This window comes from Antechinus flavipes, chromosome 1 (genome assembly GCF_016432865.1).
Source record: "Antechinus flavipes isolate AdamAnt ecotype Samford, QLD, Australia chromosome 1, AdamAnt_v2, whole genome shotgun sequence".
Taxonomy (NCBI): Eukaryota; Metazoa; Chordata; class Mammalia; order Dasyuromorphia; family Dasyuridae; genus Antechinus; species Antechinus flavipes.
The window spans coordinates 261598983-261623650 of NC_067398.1; the positions used below are offsets into that span (position 1 = coordinate 261598983).

A 24668-nucleotide genomic window follows, 5' to 3' on the forward strand; every position below is an offset into this window, starting at 1 on the left:
AACATTTGATTTTCTAAAAGGTATTCAGTGAGATCTATTAAAGCCAGAATTTTTCCTCTTTGGTATACTTGCATTGGCCTCATTTGGAAAAATGTTAATTCAATTCAACAAACGTTTATTAAATGCATACTATGTTCAAAGTGCTTTGATGTATAAAAGTAAAAATACAAGTTTCTACCATCAAAGCAATTATGTTTTACCAAAGTCTGAAATATGCTTGTTAGTGTCTTAAACTCCAAATTCAATTATTCTGTTTGTGAGAGAATCCCCTCTTTTGATGTTTGACTACATAGATAAATACCACTTACTCCTCAAATCTCCATAGATTATTGCCTAATATCCAATGTTTTCTGGTGTCCAAAATTACATGACTACTCCTTGGAATATCATTGCACTCATTCAGAGTAAAAACTATAATCCAACCTATGGGTTTGATAAAATATGCTGAAATGAAAGATGGCGGGGTGGGAAACACACAGACTTTATGTGGTCTCTGATTTCAAAAAAATGAATAAAATAATGTGTAATATATGGAAATGAAAAAATCACAATCAGTGATAAAATTCAGAAGATTTTTATTTGATATAAAAGAGTCTTTTGTGGATAACAAGTAGTTTATATAAGTCTTCATGGTGTTCAGTCTCTGTCTTGCAATACTTCAAAGATTTGTGATTTCTTCATTGTGGATAATTCTTTTATTGGCCTATATCTTTTATGTTTTGGTAGATACTCTCATTGTTTTTGCCAAAATATGTTTTATTAAAGCTTTTTATTTTCAAAACATATGCATAGATAATTTTCAACATTCACCCTTGCAAACCCTTGTGTTCCAATTTTTTTTTTACCTTCCTTCCTTCCATCCCCTCCTTTAGATGGAAAGTACTCCAATATATGTTAACATGTGCAATTCTTCTATGACAATTGTCATGCTGCAGAAGAAAAATCAGATCAAAAAGGAAAAAAAAACAAAATGCAAGCAAACACAACAAAAAAATGAAAATACAATATTGTGATCCACATTCAGTCTCCACAGTCCTCTCTCTGGGTTCAGACAGTTCTCTTCATCACAAGTTGTAGCTATCTCAAGAGTAGTTGTGACTGAAAAACTTATCACCCTGTGGTCAGCCTGATGATGAGCTTCTTACCATCACCATATATCAAGAGTAGTTGTCAGAAATCAGACAGACATACAGTTCATCACTGAGCAATACTTGCAGTCTTACCAGAGTGGGATTTGCTAAAGTTCTACTGGCATAATCTTTGAAAAACCAAGGTCCCTTTTATGGCAGGTCAAGAGAAGGATTTAAAGTTGTTGGGTGTTTATAGCACTATTATAATTGTTTTGTAGTGGTGTTTGAAATAAAATATTATACTGTCTCTCTGACTTCTAGGCTGCCCAGAGTGTCAACAAAGCCTTGGAACAATTTGTGAAGCCTGAGCAATTAGATGGAGAAAATTCCTATAAATGTAGCAAGTAAGATGAACATTGTCGTCTGATTTTGGTTTCCTAAAGCAGCTATTTTTAAAAAGGGGTGGGGGTAGGAAGGGGGGCCAAGGAGATAGCAATTTTTCACCCACATACTTACTGTCTTTTCTTTCTTTCTTTCTTTCTTTTTTTTTTTTTTGGTAAGTTTTACTAATGCCTTTTGTTTTTACATCATTGTCATTCCTGGATAGTCACCTTGATGAAAATATAACTAGCAGCAAAAAGATTTACCCAGACAAATTTCTGTGATAGACCACATCTTCCCACACAGCTGACAAAGATGTGTAGAGAATGATCCCATTGTTTGTAGATATGTTTATTATATTATCAATTAAACAGCAATTTCAGTGGTGCCCATTGCTTTTCAGTGCTGCAGAATTCCATTTTAAACACCTATATTCTCTCTCTATCTCCTCCTTGCTACTATCTCTTTAGAGTTGGTATGTAATATGTCAGTAGGTGCCACTCTGACATACAATATATTATAGTTTTAAAAATTCTCTTTCAGACTTCCAATTATATAAACTAAACCATTTCTTGACTTTATTAATTTAAGTTTAATGTAGAAGAGAGACAGAAGACTGTAGTCAACCTGTTTTAGATTAGCCAGTTATTTGATTATTTACCTTCATAGGATAAAATGAAGCTTTAAAAGTTCTCCTCTCAAAGGGTATTTTCAGTACCTATAAAAGTCATAAATAGTCAATTGGTTCAACCATAGATAACTTTAAACAGTCCAGTAAATATTCTCATCAACCAAGGCATAAAATTGTGAGATATATGTTTATAAAAGCTATCCACCAGTGTAAAAGTCCAAATAGAAAAATTTCTCATCATTGGCTAAGTTTTCTAGATTTATCTGTATACTGATGACACTGTGCTGATTGAATTGAGCCTGGTCTAATCAGTGAAGCTCATAGTTACTCAAAAGAAATCAGTCCACACTGGTAAAACAAAATAAATAATGTATATTGCCCAGATTACAAAATACTGTTGTATTGCTAACTAATTAAGAAAGTCTCTGTGTGTTAGTAATCATATAACAATTTCAGTGATTTTCATTGCTTTTCACTGCTGCAAAATTCCATTTTAAACATGTATATTCTCTCTATTCCCTTCTTGCTATTGTCTAGAGCAGGGATGTAATATGTACTTTGTCAGTAAGTGCCACTCTGTGACATATAATATGTTATAGCCTAAAAATTCTGTTTCAGACTTCGTTATATAAACAAAACCCTTTATTGACTTTATTAATTTGATTGAGTTTAATGTAGAAGAGAGAAGGAAGACTATAATCAACCTGTTTTAGATTAATCAGTCACTTTTCTGATTTCCATCTATTCAAAATTAGAACCTCTGTTTTGTTTTCCCTTCCATCTTTCATTAGAAGAGAGATCTTGTTTTCTTTTTTCTTTTTCACACTGCTTTTCTTGGGTATTATATAGATTTTTCCAAGGCAATTTTAATAAGCCTTAAGATCAGCTTAAGATTACATTTTTATTTTAGCATTTACAGCCAGTATTTTGACTTGACTTGCATTATTTTTCCCCCAAAAAAATGTATATACTTGCCTTCTATTGTTTTGTTTATTTTTATCTTGCTTCTGGGTCTGAGGAAGTTGTCCTTATAGGTAGCCCCCGTTGTTGTACTTGTTAGTTAATAATATTCCAACAACATGTCTATGCACATGCATCTCAATCCTATAGTAATGATTTTTATTAGTATTGTTACAGTCATGATTTTTAAAAAAATGATTCTTTAAATAGAAATTGTGGTTACAATGAAAATGATGCCCCAATAATTGAGGCACTTCTTTATTTGTGATACTTTTATGTAAATGATGATAACAAATTGAGTACTGCTAAATATACCTATAACTCCAATTTATATAGTATTTTAGGGATTACAAAATCATTTACTGAGAATAATTCTGTAAGGTTGATAGTGGATATATTATCCTCATTTTACAGCTGAAAATGGGATCCTGAGATTAAATAACTTAATTATGGTCATAAACTTAATAAGAAACAGAAGTAGAACTTGAACCCAGGCAGGCCTCTTGATTTCAGATCCATTGTTCCCCTAACTGTAATACAGTGAATACTAAGCTTACTTGATTTGATTACTTACTATAGGCATTAAAAAAAAAAAAAACTTACTATAAGGATTTCTACAATTTAAACTTTCTATTTTATTATAAATTATAAAAAATATTGCAGTCCCTGCTGTTAGTTTTAGAAAACATGTAAACAAATTTTTTTGATGTAGTATCATTAACATCCACATTGTTTGGCCAAGATCTGAGTGTTTCCATATTTAAAATTTGCTAAAGTCACAGAGCTGAGCTGGGCCCAGAATTGAACAGAAGAAACAGAATAGGATTGCCTTTGAGAAAATGGGTAGTGTTTTTAAAGACCCCCACCAAAGATCTCCTTTGAATAAAGACTCATTTTTTTTTTTTTGAACAGTTTTCTTCTCGTGATGCTTTATGGCTTCAAGTCATAAAGCATCAGTCTCTGAAAATTAAAGTTGTGTTACCCAGTGGGTAGTGAAGTGATATCTGGTGAGCATAAATATAAGTTGCAGCATGTTATCTGCAAAAAGTTGGGCAAAATAAATGATGTAAAGGATATCTTCAGAGAAAGACATATGACTAGAAAAGGCTAGTTTTGTGAGAGTGAAGAACAATTGATAGATGGCACATGTGAAGATCTATGGGGCGTGAAATGTCAGACCTGAAGGAAGGTCTTTTAAAGAATTTTGGGAGGAAATGGACAAGAATTTTACAGGTGTAAGAGGGAAGGAATAGCTTGTGATCTGTAACACTGCAAGCACTACCCACATTGATGGAGGCAGTAAGTTCTAAAAAGTGCTGATGAAAAATCTAAAGGGCTCTACTAAATGCTCATGTCAGAAAATCATTCTGAAAAGTTTCAAGTTTAATTTCATTATGATTTTGTCTGTTTTAGGGTTCATCGTAAACTCTGAGCTTTGTCTCTCACTGCACTGAACTCTAAACTTCTTTTGGAAACTAATTTGGGATGTTTGAAGAAAATATTAGCCATATCTTTTGAGCAAGTAAGAACATGAAGTACCAAAGAAAACATTCATCTCAAGTGTAACCAACTGTTTGTGCTTCTTTTAAGGTGTAAAAAGATGGTTCCAGCTTCAAAGAGGTTTACTATACATAGATCATCTAATGTTCTTACCTTATCTTTGAAACGTTTTGCAAATTTCAGTGGTGGAAAAATCGCCAAGGTATGTAGAACATATTTCCTATCTTTATGTTGAAATTTTTCAGATCCTAAGTGTTAGCACTTCGTAAGTAGCTCTAAACTAATAGTAATGTGTAACTAAATTGTTTTGTCTCTTGATTTTTCTGTGTCCTTTCTTTGTCCCTGAAGTGTAGGGGATTCATTGCAGCCTATTTGGAGAGAATAAAAAGTATTAAAGAAACAGTAATAGCAATAATAGCTAATAATATAATGCTTTAAGTTTTGCAAAGTGCTTTATAAATTTATTTCATTTGATCCTCACAACAACCCTGGGAGGTAGGTGCTATTATTACCCCATTTTGCAAATAAGGAAATTGAGGAAGAGAGAAGTTAAGTGACTTGCCCAGGGTTATATGGCTGCTTAAATGTCTGAAGCAGGATTTGAATTCAGGTCTCCCTGAGTCCAGGTCCCATGCTCTATCTACAATGCAAGTTAGCTATTTTTCTTTTAACACACAAATAATTACTTATTCAGAGAATGCCACAGTTGGTTAATTTGATTATTCAATGGTTTCTTATGGTAGTGCTAATAAATATCATTATGTTTCACCCTATAGTTAGGTCTCCATTATACATGGTAATGAGAAGACAGAAAGAACTTCCATAAGTGAAATTCACAGGAAATGTGCATACTTAATTAAATCTACTTCCCTTCCAAAGTCTTTTTAACTTGAGTTTCTCAATAGTAGCAACTTTGACTGATTTAAGTTTCACTTTCTTTCCCTTCTCCTTCCCACCCCTCTGGTGGACGTGCTAAGGAGCAATAAAGTGATCAAAAGGTAGGCAGCAGGAGGGAGAAGGAAAATGATTAGTTTATGAATAATCAAGAATTTATTGCGATTGTTATCTAATTTCTGACCACCTGCTTCTTAGGAGACAAAAACACAAGAATTTTCATCATGACTATAAGATTGCTCTTCAGAGAATTCATTTAATCTCAATGAAAATTGAAAAAAAGGGGGGATAAATACAGTAGGATTATATCTTCACATAGATCTGCATAAACTCAGAAGCCAAATCATATTCCAGAAATACAATTACATTTGTTAAACTCTGGATATAACAACATAACCTATAAGGGAAATGTTACTCTTCAACTACTTAAAAGCTGTGGAAAGGTTTCACTGTACTTTTAATTGAAAGATTTGGAAGAGTTATTCTTTGATATTGTTCTAAAGCTGTTAAGTAAAATGTGCATGCAGAAATGACTTTCTTTTTTTCTTTCTACTTTTATTTAGGATGTGAAATATCCTGAGTATCTCGATATTCGACCATATATGTCTCAACCTAATGGAGAACCAATTATTTATGTTCTATATGCAGTGTTAGTGCATACTGGTTTTAGCTGTCATGCTGGTCATTACTACTGTTACATAAAGGTAAGTTCTTAAACATTTGAATTTAACCATTAAAAAAAATTGCGGTACTATTAGAGAACTTTATAGTTTTTTCTTCCCTCCTGACTCTGTTACTTTAAAGTTATCTGGTCTGTGGTATTTAATTCCTGTCCAGTTATAGCCACTGTAAAGATTTCATTCTTTTTCTTTTGCAGGCTAGTAATGGACAGTGGTACCAGATGAATGACTCCATTGTTTCTACCAGTGATATCAGATCAGTGCTTAACCAGCAAGCCTATGTCCTCTTTTATATCAGGTACTATGATTATACACAAAATTTTTGTTTATCAACCCACTGAAATAAATGATTTTAAAATACTGAATTTTTTGCTAGCAGATACTAGGACCAAGGCTGAAATAAGGTCATCAGAATTTTTTGTCTTTTAGTAGAATCAGCGGCTGAATAGTTTAGAAGATTGTCATATTCTACCTTTGAGCTTTCTTATAGTGACGTGTAGTTTCTTTCCAAGGAGAAGCTCTAAAAGCTCTATTGTTCATGGCAGTGTAATATAAACAGTCTCCCTGTTTCATTTCTAGATCCCATGATGTAAAAAATGGAGGTGAACACACTCATTCCATTCATACTCCAGGACAGTCTTCTCCTCGACCAGTGATCAATCAGCGGGTAGTCAATAATAAACAGACTGTGTCAGGTTTTATTGGACCACAACTTCCTCCTCATATGATAAAGGTAACATTTTATAGGTAGAGTACAAACTCCTTGCTGTTAATTTGTTAATTTATAGACTAAACTAAATGGCCAATGAGATCTCTTTCAATTATGAAAAAAAAAAGTTTTGGCTATAATAGGGGAACACAATCTATCCATCTCATACCTAGGTGGCATTTCCTCAGTTTCACAGGTTAGTGATATGATTAAGTGAATTATTAGAACTAAGTAAATTGTAGAAGGAAAGGACCCTCTAGGAACTCTTCCAAAGAATATAAGTATGGCCCAAATGTCAGGAAGCATTTCTTCCTTGTCAAAGTTGAGAACTTGCCTAATGAACATTTATCCAAAGGAAGCAAATGTATTTTGTCATTGTAAGTGTATGTGCTTGAGTGGTGTGGAGAGAGGAAAAAAAGTAAAAAGGAAGAGTGAAGAAAGGGAAATTAGATGGGAGGAGGGAAATTAAAGGGGAAGAGATGGAAAAGAAGATATGTTATCTGTTAAGCTTCTGTTTAGTTTTTTAAAAATATGTATGATCAAAAAATAAATGGATACAACTTTGGGTGTGTATGTGTGTGTGTGTGAGGGGGTGAGGAAGAAAAGAGAGAAATACTCAATTGTTTATGATAATTTGCTTGCAGAATTCTAATCATTTAAATGGAACCGGACCATTGAAAGAAACTCCAAGCTGTTCTGTGGCAAGTGCTAGTAATTCTAATTTAAACAGAACAAGTCCTGCTCCTGCTTCAACTTCTATTCAAAACTGGACAGTTAACAGACCCTCAATTATTCCTGAGCCTCCTAAGAAGCAAAAAATAACTATCAGTATTCATAATAAGTTGCCTGTTCGACAAGGTCAGTCCCAACCTAATCTTCACAATAGTTCTTTAGAAAACCTCAGCAAGTCCATTCCCTCATCTACCATTACTAATTCTTCTGCATTACAATCTACCTCAAATGCATCGACAATGTCAGTTGCTACTAAAGTATCAAAACAGATCACACCTAGTGAATCTTGTTCCAAGCCAGTAATGAATGGCAAATCCAAGCTCACCTCCAGTGTGCTGGTCCCTTATGGTGCAGAGTCTTCAGAAGAATCTGATGAGGAGTCAAAGGGACTGGGTAAGGAGAATGGCCATGCAAACCCTCTTAATGGACTTCTGACTGGAAATGGAATCAGTATACTCCCAAATGCTTGTTCTTCCTGTCAAGATGCTGAAGATGATGAGGCTTCTCATCATGAACTGCCAGAAACTGTGACAGTAAATGGTGCTAATAGTATAGAGAATAGTGAACCTAAAGAAAATGGACTGTCATTTGATGATCCCACTTGCCAAGTCAAACCTGCTAAACATTCAGAAAATCCCTTTTCTAAGACAAATGGATTACATGGAAAGGTGAGCATGCCTAATCAGTTTACACATTTTATTGGGGTGGCTTTTAACAGTAATGGTAATTCAGCCATACACAGAGTTGAAAAGAATTATACCACTGGCATATTTAAAGAGATATTTTGCTTTTTATTTTAGTTGATGCCTACTCCTTTGCCTCCACTCCCAGAAGACAGAATTGTAGAGTCTTTCAGATTCAACAACAAATTAAAAAGTTTGACTGATGATATAAGGTAACACAAGAATAAGTAATCTTGAGTGAAAGTCTTTTATCATGAATCTCATTGGCTACTAAAGCTCTCTGTGTAATTAAACAAAATGTTAGTAGTCTTTTTTCACTTAATATTGCTGTAGTAGAGCATTTTTAACTGAGATGCATGTGATTTCCTGAAAGAACCTTTTATTATCTTAGAATTATATATAATTTTTTAAAAAAAATGTTAATGTATGAGTCTGATAGTCCATTTAAATTAGACTTGTTCAGGCTAGCGTGAACTTTCCTCAAATAGCTTCCTCATTTTAGTTATAAATTGTGGTTGATGCCCCTGTTTGGAGATTATAACTTTATAGTATGTTACTACTAATAATAGTATGTTTATACACTTAAGTACCATCTTTACTTGTATAACTTGCTGAGATACTTTTCTTAGTTATTTATACTATAAACAGTGGGGACAAAAGTGTAAAGGGAAGCATCTGCAGCCTGTTACCCTTCATTAATCTTTGAGATTTTCCTGCCTATGTTAACTGCCAAAGAGTTACACAGCAGTCAGTGGCAGAAATATTGGCATATTCATTACCAGGTTAGTCACAGGGTGATGAATTTTTCAGCCACAGCCAGTTCTTAAAGATCATCTTAGTCACACAGAAATGTGTAGTCTGTCACTAGAACCTGTACCACACTGACCAAAGGATATATTCTTGAAGTATTCAAATATAGATATCCTCTTTTCAGTAATCCCTTACTCTACTTGGTGATTAAAAGACAATGATTTTTAGAGTAGCCTTTCAAACTAATCCAAGGAAAAGGTATAGGAAGCTATTACAGCGCTAATTCATTGCTCTATTGTTTATACCAGTGCTGGAGAGTTACAGGGGACAAGAAAGCCTTGTACTCCCTAAGAGGGAGGTGGATGAGAGAAGTAGTTTGAGCCATAAAAGAGAAGTGAATCTTATTTTTTATTGTTCTTTTGTTTGTTTTCTATCATATTTTCCAGTTTCATTTTTCTTAGGTTATACATGTACAGTCACATTAAACATTTCCACATTACTTATGTTGTGGAAGAAGAATCAGAACAAAAGGGGAAAAATGAGAAAGGAAAAAAACAATAATATCCTTTGATCTGCATTCAGACTTTATAGTTCTTTCTCTGGATGTGGATAGCATTTTCCATTATGAGTCGTTTAGATCATTGTATTGCTGAGAAGAACAAAGTCTGTCAAAAATGATCATTCACGTAGTGTTGCTTTTGAAAAGTAAATCTTGGGAGGCAGCTAAGTGGTACAGTGAATAGAGCATCAGCCCTGAAGTCAGGAGGTTCTGAGTTCAAATCTGGCCTCAGACACTTAACATTTCCTAGCTGTGTGACCCTGGTCAAGTCACTTAATCCCAACTGCCTCAGCAACAACAACAACAACAAAAAGTAAATCTTGTAAGCCTAGTCGGGGCAAGGAGTTAGCTTCTCTTCAAATCCTTTGCCTACTCTGAAGAAGTTTCTGCTATTTTTAATGTTTACTGTTTCAAATTGGAAAAAAAAAAGTAGTGGAGGGAGATTTAGCAGAAAGAAAAAGTAGAGAATTGTGTGAAGCAGACATTTTTCTTGATTGATATAACATGAGTCTAGTTGAAATAGAGAAGTTGAAATAATAATTTGAATAGTAATAAAAATATTTATCCCATATGTCTAGCAATTAGTAATGAAGGTATAAAATACATTTCCCCTTGGAAGTAAAGAAGTCCTCTATCTAGGATAAATTATCATTTCCAAAAGCACTAAGTGGTAATTTATTTTAGTTTTCTACATTATTTAGAATAATAGAATATTAAATGCTCAGGAAAGTGGGACCATTATAGAGATGATCCATTCCAGCCTCCTATTTTGGGGATGAAGAAGCTGAGGATCAAGAGGTTAAATTATTTAGCTAAGATGCTATGTTAAAACTGAGCCCAGAGTCCAGATTTTCTAGTTTCTGGTCAAGTGTGTCCTCCCCACCCTCCACCCCCTTTTTTTTTCAACTGCTACTTTATTTGGAGTGTACTCTGTTTACTTTGTTCCATTGTAAAATTGAATTTTTGCCTAATAAGAATATCACTCCCAGATGGGACTTTTAAAATAGTTTGATTCACAAAAATTTAGCTTAATAGATCACAGATGGTTATTACCAAGCACAGGTTGCCTAACCCAGAAGGTTAATGATATCTGGAGCCATCTTTTCACCTTTAAAAACCTTCCTTATAACCTAATTCGAACAGAGTAAAAATTGTACTGGGAGGACCAATGCCTAGGCCAAAAGAAGTTCCAAATTCTAGGGGTTAATAGAATTAGTTGGTGCTCTGGGGCAACCTAAGGCTTTTATACTGAGTTTTGATACTGGTAGAGTAGAATTCTTCAGGCACAAAACTTCATAAAAGTTTGAGTTACAAGTAAAAAACAAAAAATCAACCAGTTAAATGAAGAACTGTTAAACATGAGCAAAGATGGACTCCTTAGGCTTGAGACTGGTAAATTTTATATACTTAGGAAAAGAGAAGACATTGTAATCAATCAAGTTAATAGGTATAGCAAAAGAAAAAGAAAAAAAAAAAGCCAAGGACAGTTGTTAATCCTTCCTTCTACCTCCACAGCACGGGTATGGCAGAAAAAGCACTGGAGTGAAAATTAGGAGATTCAGAATCCTGATCAACATTTTGGTGTCTTTTAGCTGTGCGACCCCGAACAAGTCACTTGGCTCTTCTGGGTTTCTTTTTTTCTCGTTTCCATTATCTTGAAGGCAATTTGAGAGGAGTCAGAAAAAAATGGTTCTAGGGTTCCTTCCAAACCTTATATTCTATGATTTTTAATTTTACTTTGGATGAATATAGTATATGTGCCAGAGACTTGAGACTAAATTTTAGAACCCTGATCTTCAACAAGAATTCTGGCAAATATTAAAATTGTTTCCAAGAAGAGATTAAGCCAAAATAAAAAGGGGCCATTAGGAGTGTCCAACAGAGATAATAAGATCATGAATTAAGGCAAAAATTCTTGCTTTACTTTCTGGATGATTGTGGGGGTATTTTGGGCAAAATGATAATGTGTTTCATCAGTAAATAAATAGAATATTAATTTCTATTGAAAATAACCAATATTAGAGAGAAAACTTGAGATCTGAAGAATATTTCTATTCTTTATATGCTCTTCTAGTCAGTTTTATGTCATCTCCCTCAGTGAACACAGTTCATTCTTCCTGAAAGGATTTGTGAATAAAAACAGCTTCTTCATTTTTTCTTTTAAGATGTTTAGAGAGACAAGTTACAAGTATAATTGGGGAAGTAAGATTGGTGGAGAATAGAGTGAAAATGTATATTCATTCTTGGACAGAATGGTGAGGGAAACTTGAAATTATATTTTATAAAGAACAGCCGAAAGAGTTGAGAGCTTATAGAAGAGAAGACTTAGAGAAGTCATGTTATCTCTCTTCAAAAATTTAATAGGCTGGCTTGTAGGAGATAGACATATTTTGTGCAATTTTTCCTCCCCAGGATTACTGGGTAGAAACTATATATATAGTTCACTCTGGCAAAGAACTTACTAACAATTTAATATGTTGAAAAACATAATGGGTAGTCTCTGAAACTGGAATTGTTCCAAAAAAAGTTAAGACGATCACTTGTTAGGATGTTGTATAAGAATTCATTCAAAAGAGAAGGGGTGTGAATAGATGACTTCTAACGTCTCTTCTTCCTCTTTGCTACATTGATTCCAATTCCAGTCTGCCTTGTTTGTGGAGTGAGTTCTGTAACTGTTTTTCCCCCTTTAGCTAGTATATCCTTTCAATAATTCTTTTGTCAGCTAAAGTATTTGTAAGCCACTTCTCTCACTCAAATACATCTTTTAATTTTGCTAACTGATTCTAACACCATTCAGTGTTTTATTGTTGCAAGTTAATGTTTTAGGATTTCATTTTAGGCCAGCAAACATGATGTCATGATTTTGGAATGATATCGTTCATTCCCCCCCCCCCCCCAAAAAAAAAAAAAAAACAAAAAAAAAAAACCTAGAAATGTTACTAGGAGCATTAACTGTAAATTTTAGGACAGTCATATATTCTTTGACCTTGTAACACATCATCTTGTAATGATGACTTTCCTTTCACTCATCTTCAGACCCCAGAGGATATCTCAGAATATAACATAGTTCAGGAATAACAGTCCTAGAATATGGTACAATAAGGGCAAGAACTCACCTGGGCTCTCCCGAATTCACCTCCAACTATCTTTGAAATAATGCCTGAAGTTGAATTCTGGAACAGCAGAATCAAAATCAGGGTGAAAAAAATTTTCTACCCCAAGAAAACATGGGCGGTCAGCAGCAAAAGTCTGTTTTACACATAGCACAAGCTGCACTCCAGCAAGCCATCACTTGGCCTTTGGGGGTTGGCGGCAAGTGATAATAGATTCAGTTTTTAGCCTATAGATCATAAAAGGGTTAGACAACTAGTCTGGGTACAGGACCCTTTTTTGTTGCCCAAACACAATTCCGGGTTATAGTTCCAGGGCAAGAAAAGAACACTAGTGCTTGCAGTCCCAAAGGAGCTCGGACCCTGGTTACAAAACCCTTAGGGCAGGGAAAAGTACTTGTTGCTAATCATGGGAAAGTAGAGGCCCTAGTTTCAGGTCCCAGGCAGAAAGGAACACTGATGCTTGCAACTGCAGAAGGGGAGGCGCCAGAGTCACCATTCCAGGGTCATAAGAAGCAAAAGCATTTATAGCCACAGGGCAATTGGGGCCCAGGTCACATTGGGGTCCAGGTCACAATTCCAGGGTGTAGAAGAGTTTAATCAACATAGAAATCATTTGTCTCACCAAGAAAACAAGAAAAGACCAAAAATATCCTTTCAGCAAACATTTGATTTTTTTGCCAAGCATGTGACACTCAACTGCAATAACAGGTTAGACTATAAACTGATTTATAAAGAGGACAGTGGAAGATTATGCCTCATAAAAAAGCAAGAAGTAATGGAAGAAAAAATATTTACAGAAAGCATAGTTAGAGATCTGTCTTAGCCAGATAATCCTGAGGGCATTTAAGAATTAATTTTTAAGCATGATGATCCATATCAGATGGATAATGGAAAAGATCAATCAAGGTTTCTGTAATAAACTTATTTACCTTCATCAGTGACAAGGAATGGGGATTTATTAATATTTTATTCTTGAGTGTATTAAAGAAGGTGAAATGACATTTAAAAAAAAACAAAGATAGGGAGGACAACTGGATTACACCAAGTTTACAAAGTGGAAGTACATTTTAGAGATAAGAGTTTTGAAGAAATCAAGAGATTGATGTTTCAGATATCTGAGAGAAGTGCTTAGAAAAAAATTATAAACTTTATTATTGACTGAAAATAGCATTTATTGACTAACTCTTATGGCCATGTTCCTAATTTTACAAAAACTTTTATGAAAATAATCTCTGTCTACCCCAAAGACAGGCGCAATTAATGTATGAGAAGTAAACAGGCTTTAGCAAACAACATTCTGTAGCAGAACATATGATTGAAAAGTACATCAAATCCTACTGTGTTTACTTTTTGACCATAAAAGGATTTTAATCAGAGCAGAGTCACCTTAAAGGCTCCTTCTTCTTGAAAGGTATTTTCCATGTATCTATCAAAATGTCATACTAGATTCTTTAAAATAAAAGAGAACTTTTGTTTATTGACTTATTAAGTGTGACATAAAGTAAGAAGACATACTTTCCAAAAAAAGTTTATTATCTTCATGGATGCACAGAGTCTTAAGGAATTTCCTTTATATACTAATGGTCCTCCAAATTCTCCTGTTCATGGATGACATAGTACTCATTATAACAATCCTTGGCACACTGTAAAGCCTCATAAATGAAACAATCACTCAGTAGAATTCATATTATCTATACACTTAGGAAATACCAAGTGAATAGAGAATTTCCTGTTGACTAAACTGTGATATACAGTTGGATGGCTGACTCATAGAACTGTGGATGGATAATGAGCTGGACCCAGAATTGAACAGGAGGAGGTAAATGGATTGGATTGCCTTTGGGAAATTATACAGGGTTTTTCATGACTCCAAGCTTTCCCCTGAAACTAAGATAATCTTTTAAGACCTATCTTTTTGTAATGATGTGTAAGAATAAGTCTGGAAATAACACTCTTTGAAGACTTGAAGTTATGAGTTGTTCAAAGAGTATTGCAAAGACTCATGGTGAATGCAAGTATGCTGAAATACATTGTTAACAAAGAACTGGGTAGAATAAATGTTTTAAAAAAATATTATCAATGAAATGTCTGATTTAAGAGAAGCTTGGTTGATACTTAAGAGTGAGAAGTGCAAAGTCATGGGCAACCCTAATATCAAGAGGCCTAGAGTTAGGTTAGAGTTAGAATTAGGTTCCGAACACATTGGATGGACTTTTTGTGAAAGGCTTATGGGGAAAACACAGGATTTATAGGTTGAAAAGATGTGTTTAGCTTTTGGTCTAATATTAGAAGGAGCACCCATATCAGTGAGGTTTATGATTGATTAAATTATTAATGTCTATTCAGTAACTAGGGGTTTGAAAACAGGAGGGTTCTTATCCTTCTCTAAATATAATGTTAATGTGTAGCTGCTACCAGACATCTCTCTAACACTGTAAATTATAGAGGAGTTGATGGATCCACATCAATGGAAAGTGATTCTTTATTGGGAACCTTCTATAATAGTGAAATCACAGGTTCAACCCAAAGGAGTATTCTTGCTACTCCTGGTGGTGACTTGTTCAGGAGCCGCTCGCTTGAAGTCAGAAGCCTAGCAAGAATGGAAACCTAGTGCTAGGTAATATTGTTGAGCCAATTTTTAGCAACAGTAAAGATACAGAAATCTCAAGGTTAGTTCTCTGCTGGGGACCCCATGGTTTGAAAAAAAAAAAATCTTAAGGCATTAGGTGGAATAGCTTCCATAATACTTGAAGGAATGTTAGAAAATCAGCATTGCCTCTCTGTTGATCAGGCTCAAGGTGGGGGTGAGCACCAGCTCCAAAATTGATCTGCCCATTATAGGAGCTGCCTATTCCTACTTCTAGCCAGTCCTCATCTTATTGGGGTTGGAGGGAAGTTGTTGGAAGACTAGTCTACTGGCCTGGAATGTGTCTGGAGACTAGACTGAGAGGTTGGCCCTAGCTCAAAGACTGTGGCACCTTAGAACTTGGACTTTAAACTTCAGTTTTCATAGAAGATGCAGAGATATAAAAAAGTAGGGAAGTAATATTTGTGACTGATGCACCTCTTTTATGTAGCCACACTTGCCCTCACTTGTCTGTGTTCTTTCCTTTCCTCAAATCTTCCCAGATTACTCACCTTGTTTCTTCTTTGCAGCCTTTCCTCTTTAGGTGGGAGTATTTGTGAATAAGCTTTGTTCCTTTTGAGAATTTAAATTATTTCATAGTAGGAGATATATTTCCCTTTGAGATACAAGATCTCACACAGTGTTTTGCATATGATAAATTTGTAATAACTGTCTTTGAATTGAACACTATACTTTTGGGGGGGGTAGGATGAATGTGCTTTTTAGCAATTCTATTTATGTGGTTGATTTTCTTAGTTTCAAGTAAACTAAGTAAAATAGAAGGAAGAGTTGAAAAATCTGGAGTTTAGTTTCAGATCTTCCATTGGTTACTAGCCATATGATAAAGGAACGTCACTTGGCCTCATTACGCTTCAATTTTCTTGCCTATAATTGGGAATAATATTATTTGCCCTGACTGCTTTGCCAAGTTTTTGTGAGAATTAGTCAATAAAATGTGTGTATGTATAAATGCTTTATTAATTGTAAAAAGCTATCCACATACAAGGTAGTATCATAAATATTGAAATAATGTAGTCAGAATTATTAAATTTCAATGGTACAGCAAACCCAATAATAAAAACTCTATGAATTTTACTTGTGATGCCATGGAAAAAATATATGAACTTTATACTTTCTTGGGCTGTGTTTAGCATAGGAATCTTTAAAAAAAATACTAAAGAGGAGCAGCTAGGTGGCGCAGTGGATAGAGCATCAGCCCTGAAGTCAGGAGGACCTGAGTTCAAATGTGATCTCAGACTCGTAACACTCTTGGGCAAGTCACTTAACCCCAATTGCCTGGAGGGTGGGGAGAGAAAAATATACTAAAGGAAAATGAATTGTAAAGAGCATGTCTTGTCTAGATAATATTCTTTGAAAACATTTTGGATACTTTTTTTTGGTAAAGAGAACCTTTTAAATATATATGTCAAGGAAGTCTTTGAAAAAGAGTTTGAAAAAGATTTATAACCATTTATTAAATGCATATTTTTGTAGAGATACAAAGAATTAATCTCCATTCAATGAGTTACTGCCATTGAGGAGACACAAGTTTTTTTGTTGTTCAATCATTTTTCGGTCGTGTTCTATTCTTTTTAATCTCTTCTGGAAATTTTCTTGGTAAAGATTCTAAAGCGGCTTGCCATTTTCTTTTCCAGCTCATTTTATAAAGGAAGAAACTGAAGTAACCAGGTTAAGTGACTTGCCTAGGAAGATGAATCTGTCTGACTTAAGGCCATGCATTTCTGACTTTAGGCCATATAATACACTCTATTATGTCTGTAATGCACTGTACCACTTAGCTTGTTCATATAAATGTATATGAAATAAGTATAAAGGGAATAAAGACTTGGACAAGTAATTGAGGAGGGAGGACACAAAATAGCTGGAGGAATCGATTTGGGTTTTGTGCAAAAGGTTGTGTTTGAGCTGTATCTTGATGGAAGGAATATATTCTTTAAAGTGGAGAGGAGGGGTGCATTATGGATGTGAGAGATGGACCATGTAGAGCTGTATTTGAAGAACACAGGCAAGGCCAGTTTGGCTTGATCACAACTAGAAGAATAGGTTGGGGCTTAGTTATGTAGGATTTTAAAAGCTTAACAGTGGGGTTTCTATTTTATCTGGAGGGCATTAGGAGACCCATTAGAATCGATTGAATGAAGAATCAGATAGCTCTGGGCTTAAGGAAAAATTACTTTGGCAGCAGTGTATAGGATGAATTAGAATGTTGAAAGATTTGAAATAAGGAGACTGATTAAATAGACCAGGGATCCTCAAACTTTTTAAATAGGGGACCAGTTCACTGTCCCTCAGACTGTTGGAGGGCCAGACTATAGTAAAAATAAAAACTTTGTTTTGTGGGCCTTTAAATTAAGAAACTTCATAGCCCTGGGTGAGGGAGATAAACGTCCTCAGCTACTGCATCTGGCCCGCGGGCCCTAGTTTGAGGACCCTGAAATAAACTGTTGGAATAATCTAGGTGAAAGGTGATGGAAGGCCTGAACTAAGGTAATAGCTGTGTGAATAGAAGGGAGGAGAAAGGATGTGAGAGATGTTGTCTAAGTAGAAACAGTAAGAGTCTGCAACTAACTAGCTATGTAGAGTGAGAAAGAATAGAGAGTCAAGACTGCTCTCAAGGAGCTCACAGTCTGATTCAAAAATTGGATGGAATGAAATATATTCAAAATGACTACAGCAGTTCATAGCTCCAGCCTTTTCACAGTCCTTACAACATTAATTATTTTATTTTTTGTTACTTTTGCTAAATTGAAGGGTAAGAAAAGGAACTTCAGAGCTGCTTTAATTTGTATTTAATTATTTGGAACATTTTTTTTCTTTCATATAGTTATTGATTGTTTGGATTTCTTCCTGGAAAACTGCCTATTTAGATCCTGTAATTACATATCAACTGAGGGAACAGTTCTTATTCTTACACAGTTGCATTTTGAAAAACAATTTGAACTTTGCCTCCATAGTCACTAAACAGTGTATGATTTTTGACTCAACAATATCATAACTAGGCCTATATTCCAAAGAGATCAAAAAGAAGAGAAAAATGGTCCAATGGATAACAGCTAGGTGGTACAGTCAAATACTAGAACTGGAATCAGTAAGACATGAGTTAAAATCTAACCTCAAACACTTATTATCTATTTGACTCTGGGGAAGTTACTTAGTCTTTGTTTGCTTCAGTTTCCTCATCTGTAAAATGGGTATAATAACAGCACCTACTTCCCAGAGTTGTGAGATTCAAATGAGATGACTGTGATGTGCTGAGCACATAGTAAGGATGAAACAGATAATAGCTTTTATTATACATGTACAAAAATATCCATAGTTCTGATAACAGTCAAGAACTGGAAATTAAAAGGTACCTATCAATTAGAGATTGGCTAAACAAATTATGGTTTATGAATGTAGTGAAATATTATTGTACTATAAGAAATGATGAAAGCAATAGTTTTAGAGGATCCTGAGAATGCAGAGTTGAGCAGAATCAGGAGAATAATTTGTGCCAAAACAGCGTTGTAAAAACAATTTTTGAAGTCTTCAGAAACTCTAATGTGCTGTAAACAACCATAATTCCAGAGTTCAAAACACAAAGAATACAATTCACCTCCTGAGAAAAAAGTGATAGACTGAAATGTTCAAATTGGAACATTTTCTGGACATTGCCAAAGCAGGAATTTGGGGGGGGGGGGGTTATTACACATATTTGATATAAGAGTTTGGTTCTGGTTTTCTCCTTTTTTATTAAATTTAAAAAATGAAATTTGGGGCAGCTAGGTAGAGTAGTGGATAGAACACCAGCCCTGAAATCAGGAGGACCTGAGTCCAAATCTGGTTTCAGATACTTAATACTTCTAGCTGTATGACCCTAGGCAAGTCACTTAATTGCCTCAGCAAAAAATAAATAAATTAAAAAATAATGCAAAATGTGAAGAATAACTATCCACATGGGCAAAATAATAACCTATGTGTTACATTTGTATTTATTTGTTGTCAAGAAATAGAGAGGAAGGTCCCAAGTATATTATAAAAATTTAATGGAGTTGAGGGATGGGACTTATATAGGAAAAGAAGGTGTTGAGGGCTTTTGATTTACCCTGTTAGGAGTACCCACATTTATGAGATTGCGAACCTGTTGAAGTACAAACTGTAGTTAATGGAGGAAAAAACCTTACCTCTGACATTCTGGTAAAACTCATAGGCCTTAGCATATGAGGGGAAGTAGGAAAAATTTGCATCTCAGTCCACTTGATTATTTCTGATAGGCAGAATTTAATAAACTGAACATAATTTAAATAGAAATAAAGGATATTTGGAAATAGTGGAATTCTAGAATTTGCTGTGGTCAAAACTCTGGTGGAGCTTGGTAGAGTGTTATATGTACTAAAGTTCTGAAGTACCTAAAGGTGCGAGTTCTTACATTCAGTTTAAGCATATTTTACTGGAATAGATCTTATAAATATTTTTTAAAAGTTTTTTCTAAAAACACAAAACAATTTTTACTCCAAAATTAAGATATATTACCTATATTTTTTGAATATGTGTGCTCATGTTTGATGTTATGGAAATAGTATTTAAGCTCTAGTCTGATGTATCATTTCAAACTAATTTTCTTTTTTCCTTTCCTTTTCCTTTTCCTTTTTTGTGTTGTTTTGGTGTAGTTCAACTGGAAATGAGAAACCACCTGAAGAAGAACTTGGTACAGAACTTGTGGTTGGTAGCAGCAGTTCAGCTTCCTATGAACAACTAGATAAAGTTACTTCCAGTCTTAGCTGCAAAATAAAGAATACCTTTCCACCTTCAGACCCTAATGTCATTGCTACCAAAGAAGAAATTTCTGAAAGTATTATAGCAAAACCAGAAGAATCTATTCCCAATATCATTAGTCATTGTAATGCTAATAAGAAAGCCATTGGAGATGATCAGTTTCCTAAACAGTGTGATCCTGGGAATTTCACAGATGAAAAGATCATATTATCCCAAGAAATAAAGGGAACAGTAAAGGAGAATTCGCTGAATTCTGCAGCAGTGGACACAATGGAAAAATTGAGCCAAACTCCTTCCAATAATTTTGACACTGAATGTGATAGTAATAAACTCTTAGTATTTATTAGTACTGAAAAATGCAAAGAAACAAAGGACCTTTCTAAAAGTATAGAAATGTCTACTAATGAACTGTCTGCTACCCAGTTAGATGAAATTATAGAGAATCATTATTCAAAAGGGAGCACTGAACAAAATAATAGTGAACGATGTGAAGAAAATAAAGTTAGACAAAAAGTTCAAAGTAATTCTCCAGTTAAGGAAAAAGGTGGTAGCCCTAGAAAAGTGGACAAAGGGCATCATCATAACCGAAGAGATCGTTCTTCCAGTGGAGAACGAACAAAGCAAAGCAGGAGCAAAACGGAGAACCATTATTACAAAAAAAGGGTATCTTATAGCAAAGAGAGGACCAAAAAGAGCCGCCACAAATCAGAACACTGTAATGGAAGCAAATATAAACCTTTTCATAATGAAAGCAGCAGCCCTGACAGTAGATCCTTAGGAAAACATAACCATTATCAATCCAGAAGTAGAGGAAAATCTGATCAGGAAAGGGGTAGATATTATCATTCTAAAAGTGAGCGATCTTGGAGTCGGGAGAAATATTATCCAGATGGAATGAGAAGATGGGACAAATATAGATATTATAATGATTATTATTCTTATTCTTCAAGGGATGGTAGAGAGTGGAAGCCATCTCACAGTGATCGAGAATATGACAAAACAAGTCAGTACAATAATAGATCACACAAAGACTATTATAAAAGTAAATGGGTTCATGAGCCAGCACCTAAAGAGAAAGAAAGACATCACTCAAACAGTAATAAAATAGATCTATCCCATTGTTCATCTCTTCCTCAACATCCTGAAAAATACTCTCATGACAAAATTGCACTTGAAGAAAACAGTTCAAATCTTTGTAGTCAATTTCATGAGCATGACATTGTAAAAATGAGGAAAAGGAAATATGATAGTATAGAAAATGACAGTGACTTAGAAAAGAAAATCCCCAAACCCTTGCAAAATGAGCCAGTAGAAGAGCAGAAAGTTAAGAAGCACAAAAAATCGAAAAAGAAAAAGAAATCCAAAGACAAACACAGAGCTCGAAGTTGCAAGTAAGTATGTAGTGGTAAGAATTTTCTTTCAAAAAAAGTTAATTAGTTTGGGGCTACCCATCCTTTTCTGACCTTAAGTAAAAGAATCTACCATAGTCAAACATATTTGATGTTTGTGCATTTTTATGGAATCTTAGACTTTTAACTATACAAAACCCAATTTGATGATGTGTGATAACCTTTGAACTTGACAACCTTCCCCCCCAAAAAAAACAAAACAAAACAGTATTGTTATTTCAGAGAAGGCTAAAATACTTTCCAGGAATTTCATACAGCGATTTGATATAATTGATTTCCTGTGGGGCAACTAGGTGGCTCAGTGGGTAGAGCACCAGCTCTGAGTCAGGAGAATTTGAGTTCAAATCTCAGACACTTAACACTTCCTGGCTGTGTGACTCTGGGCAAGTCACTTAACGCCAAATGCCTCAGTCAAACAAAACAAAACAAAAAAAAGAATTGATTTCCTGTAACTCCATTGAAAGTAAATTTGCAGATTTCTTTGGAAAATTGTAACTTTTATATAGAAACTGGAATGATAGCATTGAAATCCTTATTCAGTTATTAAGTGAATATTTTCTTTCCCAAGGGTCTCTGGGTTTTTTTCTTATTATTATTCAAAAATTAAGTATTTTGTAGTGTAGAAGAAACCCTACATTTGTTATTAGCAAACATTCTTTTTTTGGAAGGCACATGATGTATCTTGACATTTGTTTAGTGGATAAACTGTGATCTGAGATGTCATTTGTTTTCTTGTCTATTGTTTACCTTTTTCTCAGTTTGAGGCATCTAACTGAGGAATGTGAGTCTTTAAAACTATGGTCCTTGAAAATATAAAATGACTTTTGCTTCATTTTTAACAACTTTTTTTAAAATTTGAAACTTTATAAAAATATAATCACAAAATAGTGACAGATAGATGGAAGAACATGGTAGTGTTAAAGAAAGTAATGTCTTAAGGTGTATCTTAAGCATTGGGGAAAAGCAGCCTTCATTCCTGTCTTCTGTAATCATTAATTTCAGGGAAAAGCATCAAAATCTTTGATGAAGTAGATTTTGTTTTGCTTATAACATAAACAAGAAGAATATGATTTTATTAGTTAAGGACATTTAATGCAAGCAGAATTCTACCCACTGTATTTAACTAGAGTCCCTAAAAAAGTATAGCACACTTGACACATCATGTTCTTTTGAAATTTTTTTTTTTCACTTTGGCTTTTAATTCTTACAGGCATCATCAGGATTTGGATCTTTCTGTAGCCAACTCCAAAGCTGACCTTCGCAAACACAAAAAGAAGAAGAAGAAAAAGAAGAAACATGCAAAAAAATTAGAGGACTATATTGAACATTCAGATCTTCATGTACTCAAGGCTTCCTGCTCTGAGACTGATAACAAAATCTGGGAGAAAAAGGACAAATCTCCCATCAAAGATGGCTTGCCATCTGAGGACTACCAGAAATCTAATAAACTTTCTCATGAGGAAGATGATGATCACCCTGAGAAAACCAAACACTTAAGAATGGAAAGCCAGGATCATAAATGTCACCCAGCTGAGTATGGCCAGGGTAAGGGGAAACATTAGGAGTTAAGAATGAAGAATTTTATTTTAAGTTAAAGTTTAAAATTGTTTAGAAAGTGCTCGTGTTAGGTTATCTGTATGACATTTTATAGTTCTACAAACTATAGTTAACTTTTAATAATGTGGGCTATTAGAAGTCTTTTCCCCTTCTCCAGTCATTCCTGTGCTTTCTTTAATTCCTGGTGCTATAGCAATAGTGTTAATTGATTAACCATTGAAATAAAACAGAATTCTTTGGAGCAACATTTCCTTAGATTATAACTTAGCTGTAAAGGAGCACATCGTTATATTAATGCCTATGTATAGCTGTCATGTGAGCATGTGTGTTCAACAAAGTCACGGGGCAAAAGGGGGGGTGGGGAGACAGAGGGAAGACAGAATAATTTGACAATGCTAATGGCCTTTTAAAAATTACTTTAACCTTGTGATCAGTATTTTGTATGTTTTTTTTTTTCTTCCTTATTACTGGAACTACTATTGTACCTGTTATTCTTTGGACTTTATATCTTTGGTAGATCACTGCTTTGGAATTTGATTAAGGAACCTGAGACCATTATTCTTGATTCAATTAGGTTTTATATGATAGTGCCCATTATTGGAAATCTAGTTTCTCTTTCTGGCCTTTTTGCCACACTAAATTTGTTTTTCATGGAAGAGATTCTTTTTTTTTTTTTTTTTTTGGTGATTTTAAGCTGTTTGTTGCTGAGTTGTACAATATATTACAGTTGCTATGTATGGTTATTTTCACTCCTAAACAAGCAGCATTTATTGAAAATCTGTGTGGCAAAACCTCATCTATACAAAACCTTCAGGTTTCAACTAATTCTCAATAAAAGATGTTTCCAGATAACTGAAGGTCTACACACCCTTTTAAAGCATCAAAAACTTTCAAAATTTTAGCCATATTTTATGGAAGTTTTCTATAATAGGAGTTCTTAATTGGGGGTTTATTCTGTGATCTTCAGTAGGAAAAATTATATCTTTATTTGCACTTATTTCTATTTAAAATTTATCACTTCCTTCATTTATGAATTTAAAAAAAATAATCCTGAAAAGGTATTCAGAGGCCTCAATAGACTGCCCTAAGGGTCCGTGACACACAAAAAGGTGAACAACTTCTGTTCTGAAGTATATTGATTAAATTCTTTCTTCCACATTAAACAGAGTGCAAGGATGGCAGGAATTAGATCTGTGATTACATTAGTGTAGAGAACTCCTTGGGGTAGAAGCTGCTTCCACCAAATTTGCTTGGCATCCTTTCTGCGACAACATATGGTCTGCAGTCACCTGAAGCCCTGGGAGGTTAATGGCACTCGTTCAGGGCTAATCAGCTGGCATGAGTCTGAGGCGAAACTTGAACCTAGAACTTCCTGGCTTGAAAGCCAACTCTTATCACTGCTGCCAAAGTGTAGTGACCAGTGTTTAAACTATTTCTTGGTGACAATGGTTTGTCATTAAGAACATCAATTAATTATACTGTGGTGTGTTCCAGTTGTGCCATCGGGGCCTATTGGGTGTATGAGGTTATTTGCTGCTATATTAATGGGCCCAGATTGCTATGCTTTTTGATTTCCTGTATCTGCTTGTTACATATTTTTTTTCCTTTTCTCCATGCTATTAGCTCCCACTTTTAAAT

The 24668-nt window shown here is 34.5% G+C and overlaps 1 protein-coding gene across 2 annotated transcripts in view; it reads left to right on the forward strand.

Moving 5' to 3' along the window:
• Nucleotides 1–24668, forward strand: part of USP42 (ubiquitin specific peptidase 42) — a 52728-nt gene that overhangs the window by 23503 nt on the left and 4557 nt on the right. For both annotated transcript variants that reach the window (XM_052000912.1, XM_052000906.1), the window contains exons 8-16: nucleotides 1392–1474; nucleotides 4633–4744; nucleotides 6000–6140; nucleotides 6314–6414; nucleotides 6696–6849; nucleotides 7470–8225; nucleotides 8358–8452; nucleotides 19959–21455; nucleotides 22684–23018. In XM_052000912.1, coding sequence (XP_051856872.1) covers nucleotides 1392–1474; nucleotides 4633–4744; nucleotides 6000–6140; nucleotides 6314–6414; nucleotides 6696–6849; nucleotides 7470–8225; nucleotides 8358–8452; nucleotides 19959–21455; nucleotides 22684–23018 — 3274 coding nt within the window. The remainder of the gene's footprint in view (nucleotides 1–1391; nucleotides 1475–4632; nucleotides 4745–5999; nucleotides 6141–6313; nucleotides 6415–6695; nucleotides 6850–7469; nucleotides 8226–8357; nucleotides 8453–19958; nucleotides 21456–22683; nucleotides 23019–24668) is intronic.